Source organism: Musca autumnalis, unplaced genomic scaffold (assembly GCF_047663935.1).
Source record: "Musca autumnalis isolate F117 unplaced genomic scaffold, ASM4766393v1 scaffold_1, whole genome shotgun sequence".
NCBI classification, from domain to species: Eukaryota; Metazoa; Arthropoda; class Insecta; order Diptera; family Muscidae; genus Musca; species Musca autumnalis.
In genome coordinates, this window is record NW_027411644.1 from 152,408,898 (window position 1) to 152,422,780 (window position 13,883).

Here is a 13,883-nt window from a genome sequence, read left to right on the forward strand (position 1 = left end):
GGCATTAAACACAGAAATACCTACAGCAGCACAACACAAAATTAAGACCCAGGAGAAATATTATAATTTCATGCCTATAAACGGCTGCAAAGGAACAAATTTTATTATTTGTGTATGGCTCTTGACGAGGTTGACCAACAGCAACCCATCACTGATGGTAAATATGAGAAATCGCCATATAAATGCATGGTTAACGTTTGTACGGTTGTGTGTTTGTTTACATGGAAGACACAAAAAAAAACAACCTGAATCATTCACAATGGAATTATAAGGTAAGTAAACAAACGTGTGTATACGTTTATTTACTCCAATTTATCAACGATTTTGTCTAATTTCAGATATTTTTATGTCGTTCCATGATGCTGTACATGTCATATACTTCCTGGAGCAGACATGTTCCTGCCTAGATGCAACAACACAACCGTGTTGCAGGTGTTAAAGGGAGGGTCCTTTTTGCATGATGTGTTTTAGTATGTGGCTAATGATCGGTTTGTTATTGACCCCACCCGCAACAAGTTCGAGAGCCACATATGGTGACATAGGGTTTTTTACACCTTTCGGGATGTTTTCCCAAGAAATATGGACCTGCTCCAGAAAAAACTTTTACCATCGTAATGGAGGTAGCGAATGCAAATCGCTTCAACAAAAATCAAAGTGATTCGAGAGCAGGTCTTAAAGTGAACTTATCCGAAATTTTGTCTGGGAGGTACCCAAAGGAGTACACAAATATAGTCCATATTCGAACCTGATTTATATCTGGTAGATATATTAGGATGTGCAGAGTATGGATTACATCAGTCACTCCCTTCAAGAGTTATCGTGCGCATATTTTTTCCGAAGATTTTTGAACTTTTGTGAGGGAGGTACCTGAAGGAGTGGACCGACATGGTTTATCTTCGAACTTAAGCTATGCTTGGATAAAATATTACGAAGACCAAATTTTGGACCGTATTGGCAGATCCGTTCGAGATTTATCTTGCGCTCCAACCACTACACACGGTGTCATAGGGGTTTTTTGCACCTTTCAGGCTATTTTCTCAGGAAGTATGGACTTGCCCCTTATAAAACTTGTACCGTCGTATGGGGGACAGCGAATACAAGTTGCTACATCAAAAATCAAAGCGATTCGAGAGCAGGTCCTAAACTGAACTTTTCCGAAATTTTGTGTGGAAGGTACCCGAAGGATTGGACCGATTGAGTCCATATTTAAACTTCGTCTAAGTCTGGTAGAACTTTCACGATGTACAAAGTGTGGGCCAGATCGGTTACACCCTTCAAGAATTATCGTGCGCACAAATTTTCCGAACATTTTCGAACTTTTGTGGGGGAGGTACCGGAAGGAGGGGACCGATATAACCCATCTTCGAACTTAAACTAAGTTTAAGCAAAATGTTACGAAAGGCAAATTTTGAACCGAATCAGTTGCTCCGTTCGAGAGTTATCGTGCGCACCAGCCAGCCAGACAGACGGACGGACATCGCTAAATCAACTCCAAATTGTCTGAAAAACATACTTGGGGTCTAAAACCATTATTTCGATGAGACACATTTTGCCCGTATGAAAGTGTATATACCCTCGTTAGCATAAATGCTGAGGGTATAAAAATTAGTAGATTCTTGCAGTACTGGAACAGACCAAAAGTTAACATCGGCCTCCAAAACATGTTTTTGGTACCGTTGTTACTAGAGCTGGCAAAAAATCGATGGCACTATCGATAAAATCGATTGTTTTTTAAAAATTAAATATCGATAGATAGTTTTGCCTATCGATATTATCGGAACAAAAACGCCCAACCCAAAACTCATCAAAATAAATTGAAATTTCGTTGCTTTTCGGTTTTGTGTGTATGAGAAAATAAGCCCGTAGTCACACGTAAATATTTTTCGGAAAGGTAAAATGTATTTTTTTAATATTTTTATAAGATAAAAGCAATTTGTTATTCTCCTTTGCATTTCTGTGAACTACTTGTGCAAAATGTCAAGAAAAGCATTGACATTTCCGCCATTTTCATCTCCAAATTAATGGTGTTGACAGCTTACCGATAATATCGATAGTAATCGATATTTTTAACTATTATATCGAAAATATCTAATGTTGGGAATATCGATGGTTTGCCAGCTCTAGTTGTTACCAGGTGGTACCGTTCTATGAGGCTATATCAATACAAAACGTGGACCGATTGAACCTATTTTCAATACCAAATTAAAAAGTTCTATCCAAAATATTTGCAAAATTCTTCAGATTTCATAGATTTGTTGTTGTTTTATATTGAATAAAAATGTTTAATTTTTTTTCTTAAAAATAGAATAAAAAAGTACCTTTTCGATGAAAAAAGTACCATTTTAGTACTTTTTGAAATTTTTAATTTTCCATCCCTGGCACACATGATCAACACATATCAGAAAAGAGAATAAGCAACAAAGAACGTTTTCAGACGATAAGGTTTGACTGCTCAAAAACGTGGTTTCCGTTTTGACTCTCATTCGTAATTTTCACATCTAGTGTTGCGTTTTTGAAGTCGTTGTATACAAGCGTACTTTTTGAACAAAAAGAAGTACGGTTTTACATAAATGTACCAAAAAGGTTTATGTGTGTATTGTATTTGAAAATTAAAAAAGTAATTCTTGTGAATCCCATAAAATTGGGTAAAATGTATGCGTTGTTAAAATTGTTGCCTCATGCGCGCATGCCATGTAAAAAATAATGTATGCTTTGTTCCCGTACTTTTTAATAGTAAAACTCGTAAAAGAGAGAAAGAAAGAAATTTTGTTGTCACATAAAAGTTTTTTTAAAAAGTTCGGGAACGGAAAAATGGAAAATACGTCAAAAAAACTGGAACAAATGTCAAAGTCGGCGTATCAGCCAATCAGACGCCGGCAACCATGTTACTATTTTTTTACTCGCCCAAATTTGTCGTGTAAAAAGTTTTTAAAGAGAGCGTCATTCAGCGCCATTTTTGTTTAAAGAGAAGTGAACATTTTACAACTTTTTTGTGTACGGGAACGCTTTTTCGAGTAAAATGTGTAAAAGTCGTAAAAATTGTAAAAACTTTTTAGTTCTGGAACACAGCTGTAATAATTCTTACCACCTGAAGGTAAGATGATACCTGCGTTACCAGCGTAAATTTTTCAAGAAAGATTTTTATGAAATAGGGAAATACCTTTGTTATTACAGGTACATAGAAGTCATGTTTTGAAGAACACCTTTATTTGTAAAAAATATGATGAAACAGGTAGATAATATCTTACATGCTAGTGTTGTATGTATGGTACTTTATGTACGTTTTCGTTCACTTACTTCCACATTTTGTTTCAACACTGACACAATTTACGAATGAGAACCAAAACGGACAACGCATTTTTGAGCAGGCAAACCTTATCGTGTGAAAACGTTCAAAGTTTCAACGGATTAGCCATGTTTTCAGCAAACAATTGTTTTTGAGATCAGGGTTACCAGTGTAATGCATTAAAAATCACAATATAATTAATTCCACTTTTTCGTTCAAAGGACATGTGAATTTTTGGTGAAGCCGTTCAAAATATATTTTTTTTTATTTTTAAACAATAATAATTAGTATTCTTTAGGTTCTACCATATGATGGGAGCATTTTGACTTTAAATGACATCTTTTTTATTACTGCGTTGGCAACTCTAATGACAAAAAACACCCTCTCTGTAGAGTTGGGCAATTGAACGACCTAGTTCACTGTCCTAGTTCAAAAACGTATGAGTAACATCACAGAAACTAACGTGAAATAATAAGTATACGCATTTTGTTCAAAGAAACGACCGGTGTCCATTGAACTAGATATTGAACTAGGTAGTTCAATATAGTTCAATTTGCACAACTCTACCTCTCTGGCTAATTCGCTGCGACGAATGGTCAGCCGAGTGCTAAATATGTAGCGTGGTTGTCGATTATGCCTAACGAAAAAAAGATTAGGCGTAAAAAACGAAATAAGCAAAAATGTACAAAAATAAATATGCGTTCGGTTGCTTATTTAGCCGTGTGTGTGAATATTGTGTAGCAGTTGAAGTGTACAGCTAATGCTAATGTTTTTAGATGCTGGCTTAAACCCTGGGCAGAACTGATTTTTCGACTTGATTTGACGACTATTTCACAAATAGTCTGTTCCAGTACTGCAAGAATCTACTAATTTTTACTATTTTTCCCGATAACATAAAGGAAAAAATGTTATCGTAGTAAAAAATAGTAGCTTCTTGCAGGTTCTGGAACAGAGCAAATATGGACGAAAAACCGAAGAAAAAGTCGAACACTGACAACACTAAATTAAAAACTGTGAAATATCCGAATTTGTCCCAATTTACATTAGGCGAGTTTACTTGCGGCAATTGTCAGTTTGTAGGTGAGAGAAGGGGCTGGGAGGCAAAGGGTTACCATATGCCTCACCTCTCTCTCCATTAAACTGACAATTGCCGCAAGTAAACTCGCCTAATGTAAATTGGGACAAATTCTTCACCTTTGCATTGAAACAATCATTTTGTCATATCCACAATTCGATTATGTGGAGAAACTTTGACAATTCATTCATTTTTCGCGTTTTTTATAAAATGCTCAAAAAATATATTCCTAGCAAAAAGTTTGCATCCACGGATTACATCTTTTCCAATGAATTCACTTATGAATTTTACAAGAGAGCGCGCAGCTAGGATGCACTCTATTTTGCTTCCACAGCACACAGCTAGGATGCACTCCGTTTTCGATCCAAATCACAACTTTTTATGTAGTCTTTTGGATTGAATTTACAGGCACTCTTCGGATTGTGTTTTTAATCAAAGATGCAGTAAAAATGCAAGCTATTGCGAAATATCCCATAATAAATAAAATGCATTTATTATTTGTGTAAAACACAAAGAACTTTATTATATAAACATAAATTAAACAAATTTTCCATTAAATTCAATCACAATTGAAAAAACTCGTAAAAGAGAAAAAGAGAGAAAAATTGTTGTTACACAGAAGTTTTTTCAAAAAGTTCGGGAACGCAAAAATGGAAAAAACGTCAAAAAAGCTGGAACAAATGTCAAAGTCGGCGTACCAGCCAATCAGACGCCGGCATCCATGTTACTATGTTACACGCTCAAATTTGTCGACTAAAAAGTTTTTAAAGAGAGCGTGATTCATCGCCATTTTTGTTCAAAGAGAAGTTAAAATTTTACAACTTTTTTGTGTACGGGAACGGGTTTTCGGGTATATTGTTTAAAAGTCGTAAAAATTGTAAAAACTTTTTAGTTCTGGAACAAAGCATGAGTGTACTTCCTTTCTCTCCATTTAATCCAAGCGCAACTGATTTTGCTCCGTCATCGTAAAGGTTTTTATGTTGCTTTCCCGTCACTAGTTCAGATTTAGACTCCAACTCCATCCATTTAAAAATTTCCGTCTCGTAAATTACCACAAACATGTTCGCAATTAACATGGACTCCAACTCCGCTCCATTAAAAAAAAATTCTCGTGAATTACCGCAAAAATGTTCTCAACTTAAGTTTTTATTTCTTTATAATAAACAAATTCTCCGAAATGTATACACCACACTCTTGTTTGTCTTTTGAAGAAATGTGTAGGGATCAACTAACTGGTTTTTTCTGTAGGGATCTCTACAGCAACTGCTTATAAAATGTATCGAACGGAGTGCATTTTTCATATCTCTGTTGGACTACATCGAAAGATGTTGTGAAATCATAACTCCAATTGCACAACTTCCAAATTTTTTTGCTGGGGAGAAGTGCAAGTCTTGCTAGATTTCGAAGTACGGGAAAACTACTTCAAGTTCTAATATTTTGCAGGTTCTGAGCACAACTTTTATCTATCAAAATTTATTATTATTATTATTATTATTATTTATTATTATTTTTTGGTACTATACACAACTAATACGATATATAGATAATTTTAGGATAATTTTCCAAATAAAGTTGTAAAGTTCTATATTGTCGTATATTTTTGATGTTTACACTATGTTTACATTTACGAAATCCACTCGATTTCAACTGTCAATTCCATTGCTCAAACGTCAAATGAAATCCACTCGATTTCAGATGAGTTTTCATTTGACGTATACGCAAAGGAGTTGACAGTTGAAATCGAGTGGATTTCGTAAATGTAAACATAGTCTTAGTTTAATTTACAACAACTTGTTTTGAAAATTCATGTTCGATCAGATGCGCATATGCATCTACCTTGATCATTGTGATATGTTTGAAATCAACAAAAAATATGTGTAAACACCGGGGTGTATTTCTTGAAATCCAGTGGATTTTGGAGCGCAAGTGAAAACTTGGCATTATCCGCCAAACTTCTTGTTTGTCAAATCAGCTGACTTCTTGTCGACAAGTTTTTGCAAATTGTCGTTCGATAAAATTCTGCTAATTTTTAGCTTCGGGAGAGTAAAATAAGTGGAGAGAATTTACTGAGAACTTGCTGAGTACTTGCAAGTACTTTTTAATTGCGAAGTTATCGTACAGACCTAATGTTTGAATATGAATGAAATGTAAACATGGAACGTGAAAACACAACGTGGTGAAGCAAACATAAACAAATCAAGTTTCAACTGTTGATATCTGCGTTGGATTCATCCTGCCATATTTTAGCAGAAGAAAAAGATTTGGAAGCATAGTACAACGTTTGGATGGCAGATACTAAAATGACTGAATTACCCATTGATGACCTCTTCAAATTGCTCGAAATGAATTTTAATTCATATCGAGAAGTTTCAAATCTTAAGGCTACTCTACCGTTAATCCATTCCAGTCTCTGCCACAATGGCCAAGAGGACCACAGGAATTACGATATTGATCAACTTCTATATAATTTTTATGAATGTCATAAGGAAACAGAGCAAGATTTAATGATAGTAGTCCAGATTATTCATCAGGTCCTCTACACATTGAATATTTGCCATCACAATGAATCTACGGTGCCAAGAACGGTATGTATAAGATGCATTAATAATTAAATCAATTCCTCCGTACAACTATTGGCTTCCTGTGCACCTCCTTAAAGAGGTTGTTACATAAATGAATATCGCCCTTGCTCCCGGGGCTGATTAAAGAGTTTCTTAATTCTACGGGTTGTGTATTTAAAACTAAGGGAAGAAGATTAATTAAATAGAAATAAATAAAAACAAACCAAACGGAAAGAAAAGAAAGAAACTAAAACAATATACTACCCTCGGTGAGTTCCGGCAAGACCCTTTTCATAAAACCCAGAAATACCATCAGTGTGTTCATAGGTATATCCCATTGGCGACAAATAGTAAGTATTTGACCAACCAATGTTCACCTGGCTATTTAAAACTTGAACCATATGTGAATTTTCATGAAGAGTCAATCTTTAAATGAACCTTTCTAAGAGGTCACATACGTAGCCAGAAAACCGCTTTATTTTAGAATGTGTATAAATGAAATTATTAGAAAATCTTCTATTAACGGATTTGAAATTTTTACCGATACAGAGTCTCAGAATATTTCTTTCTAGAATCTCAAGTTCTTTCATAACAGTCGGGGATATTTTGAACCAAATAGGGAACCCGTAAAGAATGACTGTACGAATACAAGTCTTATACGACAATCCCACGGCAGCGGGTTCTATCGTACCGGATTGACCCGCCCTAGTGTTTCGGCCAGGGGCTGCCAACCCAGCATCAAACCTATGCTTCTACGTAGGTTTGTATGCTGCTACAACAACAACAACAGCAAGCATTTCTGATACAAATGGCTTCGCTCTTGACAGAATTAATTTTTATACCCCTCCAAAAATGGGAACAAATTGAATACTCTACCAGCTGACGGAAAAAATCTGAAATTTGTTTTTTAAATTGTAAGTCTTTTCTAATTAGCCGGCCTTCGGACGGGAATTTAAAACTTTGTCCTATGGACAGGAGCCAAATTAGGGCACGAAAACAACATGTTTTTTAATTTAAATGTTTTTCTTACTTTAACAAGGGAATTTTCGGAACTTAAGAGGCACATATCTCGGGAAGTATGAACTTCCCCCAAACATTTTATATTTTTGTAATCAGGACGTAAAGATCTACCTGTGGCAAACATTTCAGATTTTTCCGCCAGCTGGTAGAGCATTCAATTTATGCCCAAAAATGTATAATACCATAGATTGTATATTCCCAGCAAACCAAATGTCGGATGTCCGACACGTCTGACCAAAAGCAAAACGTTCAGATTTTGTACCGATTTCGTTCCGATTTGAGAGTGAAAGTCGGAAGTAAATATGCCTTCCGAATTTCCCAAGGATTTCTTTGCGAAATCGATCCAATTTCGCACCGACATTTCGTTCCGAATTTATGTCAAAAACATCATACAACGTTCGTTGAGAAATCGATCGTTACGATTTCGGATCCGACATCGGACGTAACATCCGAATTTTGTTTCGATTTCGGTACGATTGGTTTGCTTGGTTGTTATTAAATATTTGAGGCTATTAAATATTAGAGGCTTTGTTCTTATCTTCTTTGTATACATACCACTCCAGAATTTATTAAGCATATCCAATTTACCTTTCTCCATATATAGGACACATTCGATATCTTGATCGCTTCAGACTTTTTCTATACTTTCTTGATAATATAATATGACAACATCTTCCATCTGCTGATCTTTTGTATTAACATTTCTTAATCGTGAAAATGTTCAGATCTTCTTTCAATCGTTTCGGGTGGGCTTTTTTTATACATATAGTATATGCTTAATTTAAAAATGTATTTTCTTTACATATCTTTTCAGGCCCTTAAGGTGCTCGCTAAACAGCTGTCAACAATAGCAGATAGAAAGCTGGTTGCAAATATTGTGGCATGCATACATTTGTATACGAAGTTGTGCAAGAACAATTCGGAAATAATACAGTTGATTTTAAAAGATTTACTGGAATGTTTGAAGACCACTTCAGTCAAGAGGAAAATCCATGTTGATATACTAATGCAATTATTCGATGATTTTTGTGGCATTCGTACGGATTTGTATAACGATGCCGTGATCGTTGCTACCACACAATCCCTATTAAAATCTAATCAAAGAGAAGATCGAAAATGTGGCTACTACCTCTTAAAGAAAACAATTAACGTTTTATTGGTCATATCGCAAAAAGAAAACAAAATTATTCCCACCAATTTAGAACGCTCTTGGATAGCATACGTAACAATACTAGAGAATTTGGAAGAGAATCAATCGCATTTGATATTGCCATCATTGGATAATCTTAATGACTTGGTGAATAGCAAGGTTATACATTCATCTTGGTTGGATATATTATTTGTGACAATTCTAAGCCATAAAAATAGTTTAGTTGTACGATGGTCTATTGAGTATTTTTTGAATACATTCACCTGCTCCGAAATTAGTTGTGAAGTGTTAAAACAACTTCTGGAAGCATGCAATTCCAATATGCTTTACAACTATGAGGGGTATTTTCTTAACAGAGAATATTTTTTGAAATTCCTACAAGGAGATTTGACGAAACTCTATGAGTTAATGGGCGAGATTAACTGGAAATCAGTACCCCTTGACAACCTATTGACGATTTTGATGAAAAATACTACCGCACCCGCCGAAGATGCCATTTCCTATGAGCAAATGCTAAACATTGCCGCCAGAGTACGTGCTTTACAAGACTATTACATAAGACAATCGACATTGAGTGTGGTAAATAGGCATTTTGAACGTATCGTAGAAAACATGACTATGAAAGAGTATGTCAATTATATAGTAACCCTTTGCAACCCCACGGACAAATATGATTTATTGCAACAATTTTATAAAAAGCTGCCAACTTTAGATTGCACAAATGCGAATAGTTTGTTTAAGGGACGTTTTTATGAAATTCTCCTCGCAAATATTGGCAGCATACATTATGTTGAATTCGTTGAGTTCCTCAAACAACTACCCATTTCAATGCATGGTTGGTTAAAATATTTACCATTTCATTTTCAATTTCATCGCGAAGACATACTACAAGAATTCTTCAAATTGTATAGCCTAAACATTGAAGATTATATGGAACTGCATTTGCCTGTTTTTGATACGAACGATAAAAACGAGTATGACCAACATCTTCTTTCTGCAATAGCATTTTATGTGGAACACTTAAAATCATTTGACGATGTAGATGAGGAGAAGCTTAAAATAATTTTCAATCACAAACTAACGGATAGAATAATTCTAAAAATATGTTGTCTCCTAGACCACACCAACAAAACACTAGACCACTGGATCATAACGAATTTACTTGAACAAATTGCAACATTTAAGGACAATCCGTAAGTTATGTCTAATGTTATTTCTCTAAAATACCTCTAATAAAGCTGACAAATTATTTATTCGTATTAAGGCCAGAATTTGCTGTACATAGGTATTTGGAGAGAAACAAATGTTGCAGTGAATATTTGGACGTTTTGCTTGACAAGCGCCCTTATTTATTAATCAAATGTCAAGAAAACCTATTCAACCATGAAAGATTTAAGTTATGGAATTATGGCTGTGATGATATTAAAAAGGGCGATTCTAGGTATGTTGAATTTTGTTTTTTTTTATAAATGCTGGCTTCCAAAACGTAATTTTATAATGTTGAGTTCCATTAGATTCCAATACAAATGGCATTCAAGCTAAATCAGGGGCTCAATTCTGTTTCTATGAAAATGTGAAATGAAAACTTTTATAAAGGAGAAAACTGTCAAATGAAAAAAATTATAAAGGAAATATTTTTCATTTCAAATTTTCATAGAACAAGAATCCAGCCCCAGGCCTGCTCAGACACATACAAACACATTTTGTAATTGTGTTGGTTTTGAACATGATACAATAAGAAGGTAGCATTATCAGCCCAGCTGAAGCCCAGCTGATGGTAACATAATGTGTCAATTGCATTGAATTTATGTCAAATTTTGACATCTTATGTTACCAAAAACGGCAGTTGCTGCTACCTTCTTATTGTATCATGGCTTTGAAATACACAAATTTCAATTTTCCTTTGTCTCTCTGTATACTGTGAGAAATATCGTAACAGTTTTTTTATTTTATATTTCAAAATATAGAGTAGAATAATTATTTTATTTTGACCAAATGTGACTGTTGATGTTATAATTTGTTGCAAATCAAGTTCGTGACAAACCAAAGTGCGTTGACAAACCAAACACTCTAATTTGCCGTAAAAATTTTAGGCAAATAAAAATTCGTATTCAGTATCTTCATTCATTTTTTCAGTGTACGCATATAAATTCATAGACAAATTCGAAAACAGAACCTTCCTCATTGAATGTTCAATAGAGACTGATTTTTTATTTTGAAAATATTCAAAACAAAAACAAAAGCTCTCTTTTTAAATTGTGTGTGTGAGAAAATTGACACACACCGACAGCTCAGGTGCGCACCTTGAGCAGGCCTGAGCTAAATACAAGAATTAATCCGTCAACCGATAATTTGGCATGAATATTGCACCCGTGTGCAATTCATAACAACAAATTACTTGTTTTTATAAGACGATTTGAAATTTTGTCCGATTTGCTACTCCTGTTGTTTCTGAGTTTTTCTTTGATTAGAAACACAAATTGTCAAAAAAAAAAAAATACAAAAAACATAAGCTTTTTAGTAATTCCAGCGGATTTTTTCTTTTTATTTTCGTTATTTAATTTGTTCTTAATGAATTTTTTGACATTGCTAAATGCTTATTGAGTAGTTCATGTTTTGTAGCTTTTGAAACCGTTGACCCTATGGGATAGGTTCTCATTTATGAAAATATATTGAATTTAGTTTCGAATCGTCTTTGTGACCATTTTTACCTGTTTACTCCATTTTGATATGTACATTTTGTTTTGGAAGACTGCTGGAGTTTAGACTCAATACAAATATTGTTGTAATGATAATCAACTTTAAATTTAATATTATTGTTTATTTAGAATTGAAGAAGTGTACCGAGTGAAAATCTTTGGAAGGCCAACTTATACCATGCGAGATCTTTGGCTTTATCGACTAAAAGCATTTTCCGATGAAAATGATCTTGAACATTTGGTAGCGCAGCATAAGATAATTTCAAAGAAAAAGTCACGATATTTTGCAAACTCGCATGAACATCGCCTCAAAATGAGAATAGCGTTGGGATTTGCAAATGTCACTAAGAAATGTAGTTCAATTAGTGATAGCTTGCTGGATGAGTTGTGGTCTATTTTATTGTATGAAAATAATCAGCTAAATATTAGTTACTTCTACGAATATATTGTAGGCACAAGAGAAAAACGCAAGGACGTATTTCTCAAAAAATTAGAAGAGGTAAATATATCCTTCATAGCTACCTGTAAAGAACAATACTATATCAACTTCTATTTCAGGCACATAGTTTAACATCAAGTCAGCAAGTTTCCATTTTATCAGTACTATTTATATTTTGCAAACGACGAAAGAACATCTTAAATGGTGCAGACAAAAACGAAATCATTAGCAATCTGATGGCATTAACAATGGGGGCTAATTTTCATACACGGCTGTTTGCACAATTGATTTTATTCAGACTTCTAAATGACGAAGGATTTCAAGGGTATGACACAAACGTCTTCGTTTATAATAAGTTTAATGATTTTATATCTTGCTAAACAGCATAACATTTGGATCAGAATTACTACACTCGATAGAGGTTGCAACGCGAGGAACATTAGAAGAGCACAGTTATGATTTACGTCTTCATTTACACACATTCGATGAGCCATGTTTACTGTGGGATGCCATTTTATATGTCACAAATGCTCCATATGATGAAATCATACAAGACATGGAATATTACAATCTACCAGCTGAAACACTGGATAATCTGCAAAGGTGTAAAAATTCATTTTCCAAGAAACTCGTTCGGACCACAGAAGATAATTTACAAACTGAAACGTGCAATCAGGTCCAACGAAAAATGAATCCATCCAATGATGTCTTAGAACCAAGCAGTTTAATGATATATCCCACAAAACAAACTCACTGTCAGGTATGTATTCCACTACGCTATCCTGGAATTCAATGATTTGAAATCTATTTAAAATTTCAGATGTTTGTTATTGCCAGCCTAATAGACAAACTGCCAAATTTAGGTGGTATTGCTCGTACTTGTGAAGTCTTAGGCATTCAAAATCTTATTATGGACACAAAAAAAGATATTGAAAAAAGTGATTTTAAAAATTTAAGGTAATCAATCTAGTTCGACAATATACCAAACATTTAGATATTTTTCCTTTTTTTTTGTAGCATGACGGCTGAGAAATCGCTTAACATAATGGAAGTTAAGGTGAAAGACTTAAGAGACTTTATAATTGAAAAGCAAAGAGAAGGATTTGCTGTTGTTGGAGCCGAACAGACAAGTAATAGTGAAAATTTTGTCAACTTTAAATTTCCTGAAAAGTGTATTTTACTACTGGGGTAGGTTGGGAAAATATTTGTTTACCGTAAACCACATTTTTGTGGGTTAAACAAACATTTTAATCGGAGCTACTTACTATAGAGAGAGAGGTGTTTGCTAAATTGAAAAGAATTCGTACCGATACCCCTCCGTAACTTCTTTACTAATATCCGTTTTTTATATTTTTCTTTTAGGCATGAAAAAGATGGCATCCCACCAACATTATTAGGGCTTTTAGATCATGCTGTTGAAATACCCCAATTTGGTCAAGTACGTTCCTTGAACGTTCACGTAACGGGAGCTCTATTCATGTGGGAATATTGTAAACAGCATGTTGTGCCGATGGTATAATTTCACAATAGCTGTCTATGTATAAATATGTATGTACATATAATCTGCGTGCAATTTATAACTAAATATGTACATTGATCAAAGCAGTAAACAAACTCAATTGTTTTACGACAATAAAATCTGTAAATATACAA

General features: G+C 34.3%; 1 protein-coding gene across 2 annotated transcripts; it reads left to right on the forward strand.

Moving 5' to 3' along the window:
- On the forward strand, positions 1-13,883 carry LOC141388579 (uncharacterized). Of its 2 annotated transcripts, XM_073958503.1 has the most exons (10): positions 1-157; positions 6,395-6,946; positions 8,757-10,285; positions 10,357-10,533; positions 11,921-12,290; positions 12,350-12,555; positions 12,615-12,990; positions 13,051-13,187; positions 13,248-13,418; positions 13,593-13,883. In XM_073958503.1, the coding sequence occupies exons 2-10, from the start codon at positions 6,647-6,649 to the stop codon at positions 13,747-13,749; spliced, it is 3,423 nt and encodes a 1,140-aa protein (XP_073814604.1). In that variant the 5' UTR covers positions 1-157; positions 6,395-6,646; the 3' UTR covers positions 13,750-13,883. The 2 variants fall into 2 exon arrangements, with proteins under 2 accessions (XP_073814604.1, XP_073814603.1); XM_073958502.1 differs by lacking the exon at positions 1-157 and having other exon boundaries at positions 6,248-6,946.